The following is a 22,134-nucleotide window of genomic DNA, read 5'->3' as shown; positions in this document are numbered from 1 at the left end:
AGTGCTCCAAAATCTCCTGATAGCTAGCTGCATTGACCCTGCCCTTGATAAAACACAGCAGCTGACATGGCACCCCAGACCATCACTGACTGTGGGTACTTGACACTGGACTTCAGGCATTTTGGCATTTCCCTCTCCCCAGTCTTCCTCAGGGTCCGGTCACCTCTTCTCGTTGTGCAGCGTTTTCTGCCACACTTTTTCCTTCCCACAGACTGAGGTGCCTTGATACAGCACTCTGAGAACAGCCTATTCGTTCAGAAATTTCTTTCTGTGTCTTACCCTCTTGCTTGAGGGTGTCAATGATGGCCTTCTGGACAGCAGTCAGGTCGGCAGTCTTACCCATGATTGCGGTTTTGAGTAATGAACCAGGCTGGGAGTTTTTAAAAGCCTCAGGAATCTTTTGCAGGTGTTAAGAGTTAATTAGTTGATTCAGGTGATTAGGTTAATAGCTCGTTTAGAGAACCTTTTCATGATATGCTAATTTTTTGAGATAGGAATTTTGGGTTGTCATGAGCTGTATGCCAAAATCATCAATATTAAAACAATAAAAGGCTTGCACTACTTCAGTTGTGTGTAATTCATCTAAAATATATGAAAGTCTAATGTTTATCAGTACATTACAGAAAATAATGAACTTTATCACAATATGCTAATTTTTTGAGAGGGACCTGTACTATGCATTTTCTGCTGGATGGTCTTGTACCAGCATGTAAAGTGAATTCTTCAGTGCAGTAGCTCAGAACAACCAATCAGAACCTAACATGTATGGTTCTGGCTTCAGCGGAGTGAGCTCTGATTGGTTACACTGAAAATGTATCCCTCTTTTTATTGAGTAAGTCAGTGTATACACTGCAGTGAAAGCAGAGCTAATGACGAAAGAAAAGCAATGAACTCAATGTATTTTCAAATAATGGTTTAAGATTTTTTAAAATTTTTATTATTAGCTATTATCTGGTCATATTTGGGTATCACTGGTTACTAACTGACATTGTTGTATGACATATAGTTTTTATTTATAAAAGAAGTGCCTTTTATAAAGAATTGAGAAGAGAATATGGTACAAAAAGTGACCAATTTGGTTTTGTCTTTTATTCTGTGGTAAGCTATGGAAACCAGGAACATAAGTGTTTAGTGTGATCAATACCCCCACTTGTGTCCTTGTTTTATTTGCTCACTTAAAAATAGGATAAGTTCACTTTAAAAAAAATAATAATAATAAATGCGCTTTTTTTGCAGATAAAAAAATGTGCATTTACGATTTTTTTTTGTTTGTAGGAGCCTGGAAAGCATTGCACCCGCAATCGGCAGATCGCGAGTGCAGTACAGGGCTCTTGCAGACTGTCAGTGTGATTTGTCTGCTCATACATCCCAATTCCACAATGACAGGAAAAATCTATTAACTACCTAGAGTGCTCAACAACACCCTGGTAGTCCATTCAGGACTACAAGCTGTTAGCCACAAAGGCTGTCAGTACTTGTAGTTCATTCACAGGAAACTGAATGAATGATGCGACAGTGTGTGCGGAGCCCCGCACGGTTGTGTTCTTTTCAAATCGTGACAGCAGTTGCAGGGAGAAGATCCCCGGCCCACTGTCAGTCAGGGAGCAGCTGCAGGAGTGGGAACATGTTACATGTTCCCAAAGGTTAACTTCTCCTTTAACATATTGCTTTTGTAAATTTGTATTTTCTAAAATGTTTTGATAAATGTTATTGTCAAAACTGATTAAATACTCGCATAACTGCATAAATTATTATGCAGAGGAACAGTTCTTGTTCAGAATATGGTTCTGAAACCCTAAACATTTTAAAATGAACCTGACCAAGCCTAAATCTTTACAAGCTGACAACAGTGCTAAAGTGCAGGCCCTTTGGTTCAATCCAGTACCTGTGTAAGTTGTAGGGATGGATGACTTTATCCTTGTAGGATTCCATGGATCCTGCACCCAGACTGTACATATGGGGCTTTGACTTCTGTTCAAGTTGAGGTTAAGCTCTGCCCCTTCCAACCACTAGCCCTACATTGTGTCATTTAGCTGTCAAATGCCAAAACATCTTCTTACCACTGAAGTTTTGCCATTTGATAAAAAGGGTATGGGCTTAATTTTGACTTGAGCAGCGAATGAAGCCCAATGCACAACCTGGACCATAGATCGAAAGGGCTCCAAAAGGGACATGGGGCCTGGTTTGATGACTAACACAGGTGTAGTGTCTATACTTCACCTTGGAAAAGTTTTAGGCAGTTCAAATTCAAGTGGTTGTAAACACTTGCATATACCCAGTAATGGGACTATCCTCAGGTGATACACAGAGATGAAACAAATCATCCTACATATGTTGTTCTTGTCTTTCTGCAGCCCTCTCTTCTCTACATCTATTCAAAGTGCTAAATTTGTAAGCTTGTCTGGGAGTTCAGAAAAAAGGGGGCTGAATTTGCACTCGGCAGAGATCAAGGAGGAGAGCTCTGAGAGCTAATTGGAAAAAAGAGACACACCCCCATCCACACAACACACAGGAACAGAGTTGAGGCTGCCAATCTGCTGGAGGTCCCTCCTCTGTCACCATTTTTCTGGTGGTGTCGGGAACAATTGTCAGAAGTGACTCATGCTGATAGCAGAGGAACAAAGCAGCAGACAGAAATTAAATGAGTGGTCCTAATTGAGACAAGTACACACTGTAGAGGGATATACTTTGTTCATATTTCTTATCTGAGGTTTAAAACCACTTTAATCTTCCGTTCCCAATATTCTTCTGAAAGAGGTTTTATAGTGACTTGTATAGAGTGCAGTTCGGTCAACTATTTACGGCATTGTTCCAGTAGGCAATGTTAGTTGGCATTTATAAAGACCATCTTTGTCTGTTTTCCTTGCAGGTCCTGGGTGCTATGCTGAAAGAAGTATGTACAGCCCTACTAGAAGCAGATGTCAACATTAAGCTTGTAAAGCAATTAAGAGAAAATGTCAAGTAAGTGTGTACTTAACACAGACAAGGAACTTTGTTCTGCTTCATACCAAACATACTGTGCAAGCTGAGTGTCATGAAAGCTACCTTTATTATAATATTGTAATGTGAAGATTTTATAGAACCAAAATCATTATATAAAACTGATCCTAAACAAATCTTCACCCAAAGCATTTATTTAATTTTATATTATAGACTGGAAAATAATTGCTGCCTGTATCCCAATTGGGGAGGGAGGGGGGGGGGGGGTTCCCTAATTTGCAGTGTGATGGACAAAAAGAAAACCTAATAACATTTCTAAGTCCTTCCCTGACAAATAAAACTGTTCATATTGCTTTTTCCTGTCACTGCTAGCAAGATTTCTGCTTAGATCCTGTGTCTGTGACCACTAAAATCCAAAAAGGAAGTGAGGAAAATCCCCTCCATTGGAATAAAAAATGGCAATAAACTCTGACTGTTTTCAGACCTTCCCTACTGTATCTGGTTTAAAATTGCTGAAAACCCAATATACCTTCTCCTTGATACCATGCAATGAAGGGAACATATATTAAAACAAAACCACATGTTTTTTTTTTTTTTTTTTGCAGGTCTGCAATTGATCTGGAAGAAATGGCATCTGGTCTCAATAAGAGGAAAATGATACAGCATGCTGTCTTCAAGGAGCTGGTCAAGGTATGTTGTGTTTTTGCTTTTAAAGAGGAAGTAAACCCTCCTCTGCAAGTTGTACCTATAGGTAAGCCTATGATAAGGCTTACCTATAGGTACTGTAAATATCTCCTAAACATGTACCGTTTAGGAGATATTTACCTTCGATGCATCCAGTGACGTCACTGGCGCATGCCTTCAGAGCCCCGTGCCGTGACTGTCGGCTCCCGCGTGCATGCGCGGGAGTGACGTCACCGCGGCTCCGGCCAATCAGATGGCCGGATGCCGCCATCCCGGAAGACGGGCGACTAGACATGTCGCCCGTCATAGAGGTGAGCGGACGGCACGGCGGGGGCTCGTTCTAAGGTAAGTTTTGCATAATGAGCTAGTATGCGGTGCATACTAAAACCAAAAACGAGTTTACAACCTCTTTAAAGTTGAACCCCAGCCTTACCATCAGTCTTGTACAGGCTCCTCTCCTGTACTGAATATAATTCCTCTGATGTCACTGCACACTGTGAGCTTCACAAGTGTGCATTTGAAGCTGTCGCATCTCAGACAAAGACTGCCTCAAATCCAGGCTAAAGGACATCTAGCATCCTACCTTATTCTTCCCTATATATGATTGGTCCCTGGCCCACCCCTTTAATGAATTTCAGTTCTTTTCATCCTGGTGACTCCGCATTACATGTGTGCTTAATCTAGGGCAGTCTGCCGTTTTTCAGGAACTAAAAATATAATTGGCATGTTGATAATAGAGATTGGAGGAACCAGGTAAGTAAACCTGTAATGAGAGAATTTGAAGGGTTGAGATTTCTAACAACCTCCTGAGGCTTCTAGTAATGCTCTTATACTAATCCACCCACCCACGTTTTATCATGGACCAGGAACAATTATGCAGATTAAAAAAATGTCCTGGCCTCCATACTTATACTCAGTGATTCAAATTTTTTTTTACTGCTTTATATCAGCTGAAGATTTATGTCAGTGTGCTTAACTAAAATGTGCATTAAAATGAGATGCTTATGGCTAATTTTCTGTCTCCCACAGCTGGTTGATCCAGGAGTAAAGGCATGGACACCTACTAAAGGAAAGCCAAATGTCATAATGTTTGTAGGGTTACAAGGAAGTGGGAAAACAACCACCTGTTCAAAGGTAATGTCTAATGTACTGCTTTTGGCTCTCTTGCCTCAACTGCAGCTAATCATATCTACTGATCTCTGCACTGTGTAATGTGGACAGGTTTTATATAAGACTAGCTAACAGACAAACGCATTGCCTTTATTTTGTTACAGCTGGCATACTATTATCAGAGGAAAGGATGGAAAACATGTTTGATTTGTGCTGACACATTTAGAGCTGGTAAGTGTTCGTAAAGAAGATTATATACCACATCAATCCTTTCACTGGCAAGGAAGTTTAGCATGGGCTTGTAAATATCATTTATACAGCTTAAGCTGGAACATTTTTTTTTTCCCGTTTTTTGGATAGCGTAGCCAAATGGTTAAAATTCCATGTCAGATTTACCTTTACTTCCTGTTCCACAAATACAGCAGAAAATATGAAAGAAATTTAATTTTCTTTTAAAAAGGTGTGCTTATTGGAAGACTTTCCCTCTCCTCTTTCAGTGACAACTGCAGAATGTTAGATTTCCCATCATTGTTCCCAGCAGGCACACAGACAGCAGTAAAAAAACTGACAGGGTTTTTACCACTTCCTCAGGCTCCATAGGGGCTCATTTACACGATTGCGTTGCGATAGTGTGCAACGACACATTACATGCGTTGCCATTAGTTTTGAATGGGCACGCCAATGCATATGGGTTGCAGCATGCTGCAACGCACCATATTGCATTGCAGTGTCTTGTGTTTGACATTTTGTGACATGTATGGTGTTTAAGACCTTTTGGTACCTTGACTGCCTTACACAATATGTGATATCCTGTGAGGTAATGCATGGTAATGCACCAACAAAAAGTAACTGGGCCCTAATGTTTGCAAAATGTTGGCTTTAGCTATACTTTTTTGCTAGGTTCACAATAGCCCTCAGCTGGCTACTATCCATGTCGGCTCTGGCCAGGAGTGGTCCAGTGCTTATCTTGGCACATCACAATGCTTACTTGTTTTTTTTTTAACTTTATTAACTATTACATAGTGACACTTTATTCATGTCTCTGCGCTGCTGTGCGGTAACATATGGTGTCATCCAGTGTGCTGTGAAAAAATGCAGACATGCTGTTTTTTCCCATACTGCATTGCACCAGTATTGTGGTGTGAATGGGGCACGTAGAAAACCATTTTCCATGTGTTCCAGTGGTCACCTGTGTTTAACCAGTGCAGAAAACCACAGCTCCCTGCAGACAGTGAACAACCCCTTAAAATAAATAGACATAATAAGTCTTCTATATATTCAATAACCATTTGTAGACACATTGTTTAAGGGCCAATTCACACCAGAATGTGGTGATGGAAACCTGCATTCTGCATGCGATTCCCACGCTGTGTTCAAAATGCACTACAGCTGGTGTCAATATTAAGTTAATGACACCTCCAACGTAGTTCGCAAACAGATCATCTGCCCCATTGCCGTATTGCATGGTACAGAAATACCATGCAATCTGGTTGCAGTGAGTTTCCAAAAGTAGTAAATGTACTACTTTTTGGTGCATTGCAATTTCAACCCATTCAAAATGAATGGACTGAAATCACAATGCACAGAATTGCATGTGAATCACACAGGAACGCACAGCTTGTTTGTGTGCTATTCCTGATGTGAACCAGCTCTAATAATACACAGCTGTGTTGGTAAACGTAACCCGTACTTTGCTGTTCATTTACAGGAGCCTTCGATCAATTGAAACAGAATGCTACAAAAGCCAGAATACCATTTTATGGCAGGTATGTTGTTTCCTGTAGGCTTTGGATTTCAGTAGTAATATTTGTAGTGACCAGTGCAAATTAGGAATTATATTACACGTGATTTCCAGTGTAGTAGTTTGTTTGTTTGTCCAATGGAGAGCAGGGGCGATTCCTGGGTGTGCAGTCACAATCTCCAGATAGTCTGTCTAACAAAGCTCAGCTCATAGGCACAGCCTATACTTCACAAATGTGTATAGGTCTGTATATAAACGTGTAGTCACGTGTTCAACGTAACAGATTGTTTTCCTAAGTTTCCCTAGTAATACTAGTTCAGTTGTAATGATAAGTTGAAGACCTGATGATTGATGGAACTTTATACCAATTTACAAAAATGTACAGTGCTGCTGCTCGCATATCCGCTTTCATCCACACTCCCTTAGTTCTGACTTGTCAGCTTTTACCCACTTTACCGCAATGCTTGGTCATGAAGCTCAATAATTATAGTTCTATGACCAAGTGCCATAGAATGAAACACAGAGGTTTTTTTTTTTGCTGCTGTAAGGTGCTTATTTGACAATGTCTTTTAGTAATTTACTCCAATTCATAGAATATTTGTGTTGATACCAGCCTTACTTTCAGAAGCCAGGTATGATATGTCTTTGGTCATTTTCTAGCCAAGTAATCTGTGGCGGGTTAATCGGATACATGCTACAACCAGTAATTTTATAGGTAGTCAAGTTGAAAACCAAGTTCAAGAAAGTCTAGGAGTAGATACAGGCCTCATTCACATGGTGGGCCGTGGTGCAGCAAGTATGATTGCTTCCTGGCCACAGCAGATCACACACACACACCTATGATCCCCGCTGCAGATTTACACTGATGCTTGCCACACCTGGATTCTAATTGGATGCATGAATGAGGCCTAAAATATCTGCTATTCAAAAAATGTTTTGGAAACTCGTAGTGTAAATAGTCACAACTTGGGTATGACTATATTTTTTCTATGAAGATGCGTGCATAGATCCCTTCAAGGATACGCTGCTCTATTGACTTTTCTTACTCGTTGGGTGTTCAGACAATGATTGGTGTTTGAAGTTCTTATATATGTTACGGCTTGATGCATTTAGGAAAGTTCAGTGTGGCTTAGATACTTGAATGTAGTTGAAGGGACACTGTCACAAACTTAAAACAAATGGAGGTAAAAGTCCATGCATTTTGGATGCTTACTTGCAATGTTTTTTCCTTTTCCATAAGCGAATTTACATTACTGTGCCTTTGTACTTGCTACAAAATGTAACTCCCAGGAAGAGCCCATTCTGTAGTACAACCCCCTCACTCCTTAAACCTAATAGCCCTCTCCTCTAACTACTATCTGTGTTAGCCCTGCTCCTCTGCCCTTCTCTTCACTTCTCTACCTTCCTCCCTGCTGGAGGAATTATAAAGACAGTTACTTTAGGGACTGCTGACATCACATCCAAAATGACAGTGCTGGCAGCAGTAATCTTGGAGCTTTTAGATGTCTACACAAGGGAGGCTTTACAGGTAAATAAAATGCATAACATCCTTTAAATGCTCATGTCATTCTATGGAATACTTATTGAAATAATTATTTGACAACCGATTCTCTAAGTGCACCAGTGATCAGCTTTTACAGTTCTAAAATAACTAGGGAATACCTACCAGTAAGAATAAAAAATATCCTTACAAATGTTAGCTGACCACTGTAATTCTCTTCAGCACATTGGCTTTCTGACTCCTGAGATTTGTCGATCCTGTTTGTATGTGTTAAAACATAATTGCTCTTAAAGTATTTATTTCTATTGGCTAATCTGTTTGTAGTCCATGAACACTTTCATTTTAAATTCTGAAGCTGAGATACATGTTAGTAGGCACTTTAGCCTTTATAGGGAATGCAAGGTATTACAGTACTCTGGATTCTCTAATGGTTTCTTTTGTGTGTAATATTTTATATGTGATTGAAATATTTTCTCATACAGCTACACAGAAATGGATCCGGTGAACATTGCTTATGAAGGTGTTGAGAAATTTAAGAATGAAAACTTTGAAATCATCATTGTAGACACAAGTGGTCGACACAAGCAGGAAGATTCGTTGTTTGAAGAAATGCTTCAAGTTTCTAATGCTATAGTAAGCAAGCCTTCCTTACCCATGAGTATTAGTGGATTATTGTATACTGTGCATGTAGCCAGTGGGGGAGGTTCTGTTTACAAAGGACACGGGGGGGAAAAAAAAGCTCACATGTGCAGCTGGGATTTTTAAGGTGCCATTAACCAAATTTCACAAACCAAAGTTAAAATTTCATAAGTTTTATTCCATTTGACTAAAAAAGGGTTTACACATCACAAAAAACATGAAAACACATGATCGGTGGGGAAGCTGGGAATCCATTCCCACATGGGCACAAATCCTAAGATTTAGTGGGCAACTACCTTTATTGTTAAGAAGCCCCGCGGGGCATATATGATGAGGACTGCAGACTTAACTGTTTGGAGACCACCACCTAGCAGCGGACAAAGGCCTGATTTTCCCCTTTTGCGGCCAGCATACCAGTGCCCCACTTTTTAGCCCTCTGATTGTCATTCTCTTTCTCTGCCTTTTTGAAGTCCCTTAAGGTCTTGGGACCTTATATTCTATTCAGTAAAATCTCTTGGAGGACTACATTTTCAATTGTGTGATAATATATCCTCTGAAGAAGCCAAACTCTTTGTCGAAGCATGTTAAGATTATCACCCCCCAAAAAAACTACTGGCTACTGTTCATGTTTGTGAACATCCAAAATGAGAAGGACCTGATCTAGTAATTTTTAGCACATTGTTTGTGTTTATCATGGTTTTTGTGATGTCTATACCCTTTTTTTTAATCAAATGGAATAAAACTGAGGAAATTTTAAGTGGTGTTTGAAATTTGGTTATTGGCACCTTAACAATCCCAGCTCCACATGTGAGCTCCTTTTTGCTGTGTGCAATGTCTATACAATGGGATGCAACAACTGTTTCCTGTGTTTATGTTTACAAAGTAAATCAAACCTCAGCACTATGCTCTTTTTCATTTGTATATTTTAGTTATTTGATAATCACTTATACCACCAATTCTGTTGACAGGACCAAATAAGAGTGGTGTATTTTTTATTTTAATATTACTTTTGCTTCCCCAAGTTAACAAAAATGTTGTCTCCTATGCACATACACATATGACCACGTGTTATAAAACACACGTTTATGACCAAATCTGTATACAAACTGAATGAGTGGCTGCTTTTAGATGTCTTCCTCCTCTTTAAAACTGGTTGTGGACATGGGAGGGAGGTCAGACATGTGTATGACCCAATTTTTGTTGTTGTTTTGCAGAATAGCAAACATTATTAAAGCTGAGGTTGCCTGTGCGCATGCTTGCTTATAATTATAAAGTTATCTATCCATTTTCATCATCTATGTATACATCTCCTATGTATTCTATCTATACATCATTTATATTTGCATTTCAGCAACCAGATAATATTGTCTATGTCATGGATGCATCCATTGGTCAAGCTTGTGAATCCCAAGCTAAAGCCTTTAAGGATAAAGTAGATGTAGCATCAGTCATTGTAACCAAGTTGGATGGTCATGCAAAAGGAGGAGGAGCTCTTAGTGCGTAAGTGTGCTGTTGATATTATACCTGTACACACACCCTTCTAATTGCCTGTGTAAAATAGCATAGATGTCTGTAATATATGAAGTCTCCCTAAAACTAACCCAGTTTTTCAAGCTAAACTAATTAGTGCCTAGAATGCATGTTTTTGAAGTGGATCTCCGCTGATTAAAGCAAGCCATGGATTATACAATTTTCTTTCCTTCCATCACAGGCGAAATGAAAGAAAATAATTTTAATTCCACACAGTCGGTGTTAATTGGTGAACCCCTTCCCCTGCACTAATGTATTCTGCTGGCAGGAAGTCTTCCTTCCTGGCAGAACCCAGTGATCACTGCCAGACTGGCTATAGCCGCTGGCAGTGATCACATGCAAAAACCTGACCGGCTGGTTGTACTAAAGACGATCAACAGATCGACTTCAGTACAACCAGCCTGCCCATAGATGGATCTAATCTCGGCCGGTTTCTTTTGAGCTAGATTAACATGTCACTCCTTGCTTTTTGAAAATTCAGGATTCACACATTTAGAGGCTCCTTGCAGTTCCATCTCCTGGGAGATCTGATATTACAACCTTTTCCAAAATAATTTTGGAAGTGTGAGCAATGGCTTAATGTACTTCAGTTCAACTAAAAATGTTAATAACAGTGATAAAAAGATCATTCCATGTTCCTATACTGAGAATGTTAGAGGAGAAATATAGCCAAAGCTATTTTGATGATCCTTCTCCTGGGGATGACAGGACTGCAGTTCGTTCTGCACCCTTGTGACCCATTTTCAGCTGACAGTGGGCTGAAGCCTGCTGTTAGCTGACTTCATTCAGCCGGTCCAGGCTCTGGATTGATTCCGACTTTACAGACGCGATCCACCCAGATGCCTGGACTGGCAGCTGGCTCAGCCTCTTAATGAGCCACAGAGAGCCTGAGTCAGCCGCTCCCACCCCCTTCACAGCCCGGCTCTCCAGTGAGTGCTGGAGGGGCAGAGCAGAGAGCCGGTGAATGACAGTCACTGTCTTTCTGCTCACTGAAGGCTGAGAACTGAGCGATCAGTGGTCTTTGATTGAAAAGTTCTCTTAGAACCGGTCTTAGAATCGGCGGGGGACAGATGCAGCATCCGATTGATGCTGCATCCAGCTAGGTGAGTATAATTGTTTGCTTGTTTTTTTTTTTAAAACACATTCTTCTCTTTTAACCTCTTAGCGTAGAGCGGCCGCATTGCATGCACTAGTGCAAATAGAGCTGCATGCTCCTGACACAGTTATTGGCTGCTTGTGAGCAGGAGCTTTCTGATCATGTGGAAGCCAATCACGGCGGTCACATGACCATAAGCCCCCACCTCCCATCATTCTAAACCCCTTAAGGGGCTGTCAGGAGCCGACGCCAAGGGGTTAAATACTGCATTTTATATTTACATCAGTTCTTAGCTCTACACTTAGCTCAAGAATATGTACCATACTGAATTCTAATGACCATGTTGACTACAAAACTACATTACTAAAGAAACATTTCAGTTTAATTTGTATGCTCTTAAAACTTATAAATCAACTATCCACAGGGTTGCTGCAACAAAGAGTCCCATCATTTTCATTGGAACTGGAGAACACATAGATGATTTTGAACCATTTAAAACACAGCCATTTATCAGCAAACTCCTGGGTAAGCTCTAACTGAATGACTGTTGAAAATGAGTATTTACACTGTTCACTTTGTACATTAAGATGTTTAACTTGTTTTAATTAAATTCAACATTTAGCTTCTGAAGTTCATTTTAATATCCCATACTTTCCTTTTTAGATGTTTCTTATTCCTTTAGAAATGACTGATCTGTGTGTTTTTTAGGAATGGGAGACATTGAAGGGCTGATTGATAAAGTGAATGAGTTGAAGCTAGATGATAATGAAGCTCTTATAGAGAAATTAAAACATGGTAAGTACTCATGCATGGTAACACTGAGGCTTTTTTTCTTGCAATAATTTTTATTGTAAAAAATGTTATATAGTCATCCCAACATAAAGGGGATCATCATACACAGCCAGATAGTAACAACACATTAGCCCAGGAAAGCAGTAAAACCGTACAGCAAAAGCCACAGAACGGACCGAGTAGAGGATGATGATACACATGTTACTAATATGAAGTTATAAGCATCCAAAATAAGGCCCCCCTCCTTGCCAGGGGACCTTGTCGGCAGTGCTAGTTCGTACAGCTATCTACAGCACTATTATAGAAAATAATGAAAATAAAAGAAGAAAGCAAGGAAGACAAAAAGAAAGGAGAAAGGGACGTAGGAAGGATGCCAGGGCCTGCAAAGCCAATGTACAAACCAGATTCCAAAAAAGTTGGGACACTGTACAAATTGTGAATAAAAACAAAATGCAATGATGTGGAAGTTTCATATTTCAATACTTTATTCAGAATACAACATAGATGACATATCAAATGTTTAAACTGAGAAAATGTATCATTTTAAGGGAAAAATGTTGATTTTAAATTTCATGGCATCAACACATCTCACAAAAGTTGGGACAAGGCCATGTTTACCACTGTGTGGCATCCCCTCTTCTTTTTATAACAGTCTGCAAATGTCTGGGGACTGAGGAGACAAGTTGCTCAAGTTTAGGAATAGAAATGTTGTCCCATTCTTGTCTAATACAGGCTTCTAGTTTCTCAACTGTCTTGGGTCTTCTTTGTCGCATCTTCCTCTTTATGATGCGCTAAATGTTTTCTATGGGTGAAAGATCTGCACTGCAGGCTGGCTATTTCAGTACTCCAAAATGATATGGTGTATGAAACACCTTTCTCCTGCGCTCAAAATCCAAGCTCCCTGACTACTCTTCCTACGGGGCTCTCATATGGCATCTCTGATGGCTGAGGTCTTGCTGCCCTAAAGGACTGGGGTGGTCCAAATGTACTGCAAACAAAGAAGGGCGCACTGACTTAGCGCTCATATCAAACTCAATCGCTTGAGTGTCAGGAGTAGTCCATACACGTGTCCATTGTCCTAATTGGATGACGGCAGAGCCAGAGGCGAATGTTTCGAAACGCGTCAGCTGTCATCCAATTAGGACAATGGACACTTGTATGGACTACTCCTGACACTCAAGCGATTGAGTTTGATATGATCAATTTTTACCTCTGTTTGTGAGTAGCCAATTTTATGTTTTATCAATAAAGCCAATATTGAGGATAATGCACTAGGTCGGTGCGCCCTTCTTTGTGTTTCTTTGTTGGCCATTTCAGTACCCGGGTCCTTCTACGCAGCCATGATGTTATAATTGATGCAGTATGTGGTCTGGCATTGTTGGAAAATGCAAGGTCTTCCCTGAAAGAGATGACGTCTGGATGTGAGCATATGTTGTTCTAGAACTTGGATATACCTTTCAGCATTGATGGTGCCTTTCCAGATGTGTAAGCTGCCCATGCCACTCGCACTCATGCAACCCCATACCATCAGAGATGCAGGCTTCTGAACTGAGCGCTGATAACAACTTGGGTTGTCCTTGTCCTCTTTAGTCCGGATGACATGGCTTCCCAGTTTTCCAAGAAGAACTTCAAATTTTGATTTGTCTGACCACAAAACAGTTTTCCACTTTGCCACAGTCCATTTTAAATGAGCCTTGGTCCAGAGAAAACGCCTGCGCTTCTGGATCATGTTTAGATATGGCTTCTGTTTTGGCCTATAGAGTTTTAGCCGGCAACGGTGAATGGCACGGTGGATTGTGTTCACCAACAATGTTTTCTGGAAGTATTCCTGAGCCCGTGTTGTGATTTCCATTACAGTAGCATTCCTGTATGTGATGCAATGCCGTCTAAGGGCCCGAAGATCACGGGCATCCAGTATGGTTTTCCGGCCTTGACCCTTACGCACAGAGATTGTTCCAGATTCTATGAATCTTTGGATGATATTATGCACTGTAGATGATGATAACTTCAAACTCTTTTCATTTTTTTCTCTGAGAAACTCCTTTCTGATATTGCTCCACTATTTTTCGCTACAGCATTGGGGGAATTGGTGATCCTCTCCTCATCCTGACTTCTGAGGGACACTGCCACTCTGAGAGGCTCTTTTTATAACCAATCATGTTGCCAATTGACCTAAAGAGTTGCAAATTGGTCCTCCAGCTGTTCCTTATATGTACATTTAATTTTTCCGGCCTCTTATCGCTACCTGTCCCAACTTTTTTGGAATGTGAAATCCAAAATGAGCCAATATTTGGCATGACGTCTCAAAATGTCTCACTTTCAACATTTGATATGTTATCTATATTATATTGTGAATAAAATATAAGTTTGTGAGATTTTGTAAATTTGTCCATTCCTTTTTTTAGTCACAATTTGTACAGTGTCCCAACTTTTTTGGAATTGGGTTTGTACATTGTTTCCCAAACAGTTCAAGTTTAAAGGTCAATATGCATATAACATGCCCATGGGCCCCAAACCTTTTCAAAATGGCTATTCCGGTCCTGAATAATATTCATAATTCTTTTATGGGACCTGATTCAGGAGACTTTTTGCCTTACTCGGGAAACTGGAACTGAGGTCTTTCTTCCACAATCCAGCAATAGTTTGGCCGCCAAGAAAATAAAGGCCAGCCTCTGATTTTGATCGAGAAAACTTCTCTAGTGAATCATTCAAAAGAGCCACTCGTTGGGATTCTGTAATCTTGACCCCAGTGATTTATCAAGCAAGGGCAAAAACTCTGTTCCAAAAGCCCTGAAGTCTAGGGCATTCCCACCAGATACAAAGCATTGTCCCTGGCGTTTGGCAGCCTCTAAAGCAAAAAGGTGACACACTGGGATCCTTCGACAGGCAGGAAACGCATACATCTAGACATAACCTTTATATTCGCCTCAATCAACAATATGTTTATTATGCCCTTAGAAGACTGGTGGAAGTTGCTATGACAAGAATCAACATCCTGGTCAAAATCTAAATCCACCTCCCAGGCACTTATGTAACACTGAGGGGTTTTTTTTTTTTTTTTTTTTTTTTAAGCTGGGATCTATATACACCCCTAAGGGACATTTATCAAATAAATTGGCAACTAGAGTAGTTGCAAATCAGGCTGCACCAGCTTTACATACCTTTATTTCTTGGCAGCAAGTGTCACAGTTTGCAAAGTTCAAACACCGATTTGACGATAAGACAGGGTTTCTTGTGAAAGGATTGATAAATGCCCCTTTGTTTGTTTAGGAACCACTGAAGTACTGTAGAAAGTTATTCTTAAAAATTTGTAGTGAAAGTTTTCACTGTAAAGTAAGTATTAATTACAGGTAGCAAAAGCCTGTTGTTGCATCATTTTGGCATAAGGTTATGTAAATCTGAATTCTATTTAATGTGTACTTTTTTTTTTCTTTATAATTAAGGTCAGTTCACGTTGAGAGATATGTATGAGCAGTTTCAGAATATCATGAAAATGGGTCCCTTTAGCCAAATTTTGGTAAGTGTGTTCTGCCTACACAGATTTGCATACTACTGTCTGCAAATGAAGGGTAGCAATACATGTTTTCTCCATTACTTATACTTTTACTGCAGAATGTAGTATAAATATCCTTTTAAGGCTGGGGTTCAGAACTGCTGCAACGAGAATAAGCCTTTAGAGCGCCTGAACTATTTACTCCATAAACTCATTGAATGTTATTTCTTGTTCTTGATCTTTAAGTAGAGATAGATATGCCCCATGATGGTTATTTAGAATTTATTTTCGTAGGACAGTAGATACACACTTGTAGGTTGTAGTTTAAAAAGATCTCTCATTTCTGTTGACAGGGAATGATTCCTGGATTTGGACAAGATTTTATGAGTAAGGGCAATGAGCAGGAGTCGATGGCTCGTCTAAAGAAGCTTATGACCATAATGGACAGCATGAATGACCAGGGTAAGTCATCATTAGCCTTTATTTTCCGCATATATAGTAAGTGTGTAGGCTATGCAATCATGTACATTACCAGTAAAGAAGCCATACCATATTTATGAACACTGTTTTAAAGAGGTTTAGCCATGAAAAAATTCCCTATAGCTTTAGTGAGCTTATTTTAAGTAGTAGTAAACAGATTTTTTTGTACTTGTACCTACAGGCAAGCCTATAATAAGGTTTACCTGTAGGTACAGTGAATATCTCCTAAACTTGTGGTGTTTAGGAGATATTCACACTGCATGCTGACCAGATGACATCACCGCCCATACACTCTGAAGGTTTGGCATATTGTGTGGGACATTTAAAGCTCAGCTGCGTACTAGCACATTATGGCATAATCTTGCAGGGGAATTATTATTTTTATTTTTAATGCTGCGGTTTACTACTGCTTTTACTGTAATGACGTATGTCCCACATTGGGCAAGGCAGCTGAATCCCATGGAATTCTTCTGTGCAGTGATGCCTGATACTCTTCTGCTGGTAAACCTCTGGCAGTGCAGGGTTTAATGGCTTCTGGTCCTCTGTGAAGCTGCTGTGAAAAAGAAATTAACTCTTTCTAGATAAGTTAGATTGTCTAGCAAGTTCACATGGCACATTTCATAAGTGAATATAAAAGATAATTCATAGAAAGCAAAAACACTGCAAGCAAGCATTTAACATACTTGGATTTTTCTGTGCTTTAGCTACAGTTTGAGTGACCGGCTCTTTTTAACCACCTCCCACCTGGCCATTGTACATATACGGCCGGGTGGGAGTCTCGTCCTTCTGATCGGACGTTCCGGAACGTCCTTCAGAAGGAGCGAGATCGCGCTGCCGCGGGCACGCGCAGCGGCGCGATCTCAATGTGCCTGTGTCCCTCGGACACAGAGCAACAAGATGTGGCAGGAGGGCCCTGTGATTGGCCCTCCTGATCACATGACGGCTGTGTCCAATCACAGCCCTCATGTAATGTAAACACAGCCATTGTAACGGCTTCGATCTCTTCTCCTCCTGACAGATCCTGTCAGTGAGGAGAAGAGGAGAGGATCGGTGCTGCAGCCGGGGGTATCAGTGAGTATTTCTAAGTACTCACTGATCACAGGGGGGGTCTGTGCTGGTAATCAGAACATTGATTACCAGTGCAGCCCTGGGGGGGGTGCCACTAGAGCCACCAGGGATGACCACCAGGGATGCCCACCATGGCCACCAGGGATGGCAAACAGGGCTCAGAGAGCCTATCAGTGCTGCCCACCAATGCCATCTATCAGTGCCGCCCACCAGTGCCCATTATTGCCCACCAGTGCCGCCTATCAGTGCCACCCATCAGTGCCAATCAGTGCCCATCAGCGCTGCCTATCAGTGCCCACCAATGCTGCATATCAGTGCCACATATCAGTGCTACCTATCAGTGCCCATCAGTGCCACCCCATTAGTGTCTCCTCATCAGTGCCTGTCAGTGCGGCGTCATCAGTGCTCATCAGTGCAGGAAAAAACGTATCTATATACAAAATTTTATAACCTAAACAAAAAAACTTTTTTACCAGTCCTTCACGTCCAGGTAACTGGTAGATGGTGCCTTTTCTCTTACTGACCTGCTGTTCCCACAGTGTCAAGCACAGTGGGACTTCTGTCATTTGCACCTGAGCAGGCACTGGCCTCAGAGGGATAAAGCAGTCACATACTGAGCAAGCGGCTGCATCAGCCGATGCTTCTTCTGTAGTTTCAGTATAAGGCGGAGTGATATTTACTCCACCTCAAAACTCTGCCAGCCAGGGCAGTGCCTCCAGGTGCTACAAGACAGAAGAGCTCTGTGGTGCACTGAAAGTGTCCTATTCAATCTTCTACTTTAGGTCCGAGGGCCTTACGCGATACTGAAATGGCCAGAACAGCCACTAAAACTATGTAAACTCTGTGTTACTATTTTTGGGGATTCAGGGCAGTAAGGGTGTACACATGGCTGCAGCGGGAATTCTTTGACCTATCATGCTTGGCGGGTGTAACACCTACCAAGCATGACCCATTCAAGTGAATGAGGCAACTATGTAAAGCACTTTGCAATTTTATGCAGTACAGCGACCAAGGGATTAAAGACATTTTATCCCCTCCTCGCCACCTGCAAATAACCCCTTTGACCCCCCCACAAACACTCAGTTGCAGGGCGCTTGTAGAGTGGCCATACTTATTGGAATGGGTCGCGATTGGTGGGCGGTAGCAACAGGGCGTATAATTCCTGCTGCTGCATGCGTACACCCTTGGCCGCTGCCCACCCACCGTCCACTGCCCTACTGACGCTGCCCACCCACCGTCCACTGCCCTACTGACGCTGTCCACCCACCGTCCACTGCCCTACTGACGCTGTCCACCCACCGTCCACTGCCCTACTGACGCTGTCCACCCACCGTCCACTGCCCTACTGACGCTGTCCACCCACCGTCCACTGCCCTACTGACGCTGTCCACCCACCGTCCACTGCCCTACTGACGCTGTCCACCCACCGTCCACTGCCCTACTGACGCTGTCCACCCACCGTCCACTGCCCTACTGACGCTGTCCACCCACCGTCCACTGCCCTACTGACGCTGTCCACCCACCGTCCACTGCCCTACTGACGCTGTCCACCCACCGTCCACTGCCCTACTGACGCTGTCCACCCACCGTCCACTGCCCTACTGACGCTGTCCACCCACCGTCCACTGCCCTACTGACGCTGTCCACCCACCGTCCACTGCCCTACTGACGCTGTCCACCCACCGTCCACTGCCCTACTGACGCTGTCCACCCACCGTCCACTGCCCTACTGACGCTGTCCACCCACCGTCCACTGCCCTACTGACGCTGTCCACCCACCGTCCACTGCCCTACTGACGCTGTCCACCCACCGTCCACTGCCCTACTGACGCTGTCCACCCACCGTCCACTGCCCTACTGACGCTGTCCACCCACCGTCCACTGCCCTACTGACGCTGTCCACCCACCGTCCACTGCCCTACTGACGCTGTCCACCCACCGTCCACTGCCCTACTGACGCTGTCCACCCACCGTCCACTGCCCTACTGACGCTGTCCACCCACCGTCCACTGCCCTACTGACGCTGTCCACCCACCGTCCACTGCCCTACTGACGCTGTCCACCCACCGTCCACTGCCCTACTGACGCTGTCCACCCACCGTCCACTGCCCTACTGACGCTGTCCACCCACCGTCCACTGCCCTACTGACGCTGTCCACCCACCGTCCACTGCCCTACTGACGCTGTCCACCCACGGTCCACTGCCCTACTGACGCTGTCCACCCACGGTCCACTGCCCTACTGACGCTGTCCACCCACGGTCCACTGCCCTACTGACGCTGTCCACCCACGGTCCACTGCCCTACTGACGCTGTCCACCCACGGTCCACTGCCCTACTGACGCTGTCCACCCACGGTCCACTGCCCTACTGACGCTGTCCACCCACGGTCCACTGCCCTACTGACGCTGTCCACCCACGGTCCACTGCTTTACCGACGCTGTCCACCCACCGTCCACTTCCCTAATGACGCTGTCCACCCACCGTCCACTGCCCTACGGACGCTGTCTACTTTGAAGGTAGGCTAAGCTTATATATTTTTACAGTGACATTTGTTTTTATTCTATTTTTCTATGTTTTCCTTACTGTTTAGGCCCTGCTAGTTAATTTGTTTTAATAAAAAAAATAAGTGCTCCGAACTCATGTTGTTCAGGTAGTTCTCCACTCCTCAAAGGTTGCCTACCGCCCCTCTGTGAGGTTGATTTACTAAAACTGGAGAGTGCAAAAGTCTGGTGCAGCTCCGCATGGTAGCTTCTAACTTCAGCTTGTTCAATTGAGCTTTGACAGTAGGACCTGGAAGCTGATTGGTTTCTATGCAGAGCTGCTCCAGATTTTTGCATTTTCCAGTTTTAGTAAATTCACTCCTATATCTTTGTAAAGCTTTCTATTTCTTTTACTTTGCATGTTTCCCATTCAGTTGTGTTTACAGAGCATGCACAGTTGTACAGTTACAGCCTTCTTAACATAGCAGAGCTATCAATATGTGCCGTCTCCTTCCCCAGCTCTCGCTGTGCCTTTCTATCCCTCCAATGTGATTATTTACTCATGAAGTAAAAAAACACACAGCAAAGAGAGGAAAGCATTTCTTGTGATTGACAGAGCAGCATTTGTAAAAGCAGGCAGATTTATGTGTTGGGGTGAACAGATCTCTAATGCTCTTGGGCTTTCATATGAGTAGCATTACAGTTGCCATAAAGGCTGCTAGTGACATGTTTTCTGTGCATTTTGTGCAGACGAGGCTTTCACAAAGAAGGGCAAGAAGTATGCTCAAAGTGTGGTGGCAGAAAACCACTACTCCTTTCATACAAGCTTAAAATCTTGGGTCAGTTAAGAAGTGCATTAACTTTTATATTTATGAAGGGTTTGGGCAGTTTTTTTTTTTTTTCCTGACTTAAGACCCCTTTTACACTTGAGCGACTTGTCCTGTGACTTGGGACTTCAAAGTCGCATGACAAGTTGTACTCCATGATTTCCAAAGAGTACCATCCGTATCTGTGCAACTTCAAGTCGCAGCAACTTCAAAGTAGTCCCTGCACGACTTGAGGTCCATAGACCTCAAGACTACACAGGCATTGCTTCAAGTCCAGTCAAAATCGTGTCCCTTTCAGGTCGCACAAATCTTAAAAGGGGCCTCAGTTCCAATTTAGAAATCTGGACCTGCTGATCATTTTGAAATCTGGTTTTCAGTAAACGCATCCTCTGTACCACCTTTTTTATGATACACTTAGTTTGCACCATCCATGTTGGTAATGAAGTTTACTTTGAAGACATCTGCCATGAGAGAAAATGGAGGCTGCCTTTGTTTACCACTGTTTGCTGTCTGGCTATCATGATGGCCTTCTTACTTCGTCATACTTTGTCATTGACCTGAAACATTTATGCAAGCAAGAACTTCTAGCCTTTTCTCTGATTTATTGATTTGGCTATTTGTTTCTGGTCAATGTGAAGGTAGTACTGAAATCATAACAGCCAGCCAACTAGCACTTGAAGAGAATTTGGATAGCAACAGCAGTTCCTGTATTTCTTTCCCAACGGTCTTTTACTGTAAAGCTACATACGTTGACATTTTCTTGCTTTATAATTCGTATGTTCCCTTCCCTTGTTAGTGGAAGAAAGCACATCTCAGTCACAGTGTGCAGCATAAACCTAAAGATTGAGTCACTCATTGTATAGTTCTTGTTCTTATTCCTTGTAGAACTTGATAACACAGATGGTGCCAAACTCTTCAGTAAACAGCCCGGCAGAATCCAGAGAGTGGCCCGAGGATCTGGAGTATCTACAAGAGACGTACAGGAGCTGCTAGCACAGTATACAAAGTTTGCACAAATGGTTAAAAAAATGGGAGGTATCAAAGGACTATTCAAAGGTAAGTCCTTACAATGCAGAAAAGAGTTATATTCAGAACGAGTTCCCATTTAAGAGCATTGGCTTTACCGGACTCCTTATAAAGTATCAACCATGTTGGATCTGTTGTATGCAGATCTGTAATGTATAGTTTATTCAATACATTGCAGTATGTGTTGCTGTAAATTTTTCCATTTTGTTTATAGGCGGTGACATGTCAAAAAATGTAAATCCTTCACAAATGGCCAAACTAAACCAGCAAATGGCAAAAATGATGGATCCCAGAGTTTTACAGCATATGGGTAAGTACAATGGATAGTTTTTGATTACAACAAATGTTGCATCATATTTCTAAATTGAAAAAGTTTTTTAATACATTTCAGAAAGCAATGCATACAATCTGACTGATAGACACATGCTGTGTATTAAGCCTATTAACTGGTATACGGTTTTGTAAAGAAAAATGTTATGACTTTTTTTGTGATCGACTAGCCTTGTGTAAGCTCAGGGTCAGTCTGTGTCAGATCTTAAACAGGACTGATGACCCACGTGCTTCCACATAACCTGATTTGGGCCTGATAATTGGCTGCTAGAGCACTAAGCACCATCTGCTGTCATCTCGCTTCCTGTTTGAGGGTCATCTGCTGTGATCCCACTTCCTGTTAGAGGGTGGCTACATTTGATCTTCATTGTCCCACTGTATTTGGGAATGTAGCC

At 42.3% G+C, this 22,134-nt stretch overlaps 1 protein-coding gene across 1 annotated transcript in view; it reads left to right on the top strand.

Annotated features, from left to right (window-relative positions):
* SRP54 (signal recognition particle 54) overlaps positions 1-22,134 on the top strand; it is a 39,704-nt gene that overhangs the window by 12,570 nt on the left and 5,000 nt on the right. Inside the window, exons 3-15 of the mRNA XM_082242856.1 lie at positions 2,870-2,961; positions 3,546-3,630; positions 4,654-4,758; positions 4,899-4,965; positions 6,443-6,500; positions 8,459-8,609; positions 9,967-10,115; positions 11,666-11,766; positions 11,950-12,036; positions 15,477-15,550; positions 15,880-15,988; positions 21,269-21,439; positions 21,624-21,719. Coding sequence (XP_082098982.1) covers positions 2,870-2,961; positions 3,546-3,630; positions 4,654-4,758; positions 4,899-4,965; positions 6,443-6,500; positions 8,459-8,609; positions 9,967-10,115; positions 11,666-11,766; positions 11,950-12,036; positions 15,477-15,550; positions 15,880-15,988; positions 21,269-21,439; positions 21,624-21,719 — 1,345 coding nt within the window. The remainder of the gene's footprint in view (positions 1-2,869; positions 2,962-3,545; positions 3,631-4,653; positions 4,759-4,898; positions 4,966-6,442; positions 6,501-8,458; positions 8,610-9,966; positions 10,116-11,665; positions 11,767-11,949; positions 12,037-15,476; positions 15,551-15,879; positions 15,989-21,268; positions 21,440-21,623; positions 21,720-22,134) is intronic.

Source organism: Pelophylax lessonae, assembly GCF_965119305.1.
Source record: "Pelophylax lessonae genome assembly, chromosome: 13".
In the NCBI taxonomy this organism is placed as follows: Eukaryota; Metazoa; Chordata; class Amphibia; order Anura; family Ranidae; genus Pelophylax; species Pelophylax lessonae.
Note: the sequence above shows the minus strand (reverse complement) of the source record. Positions and strands in the feature narration are given on the sequence as shown.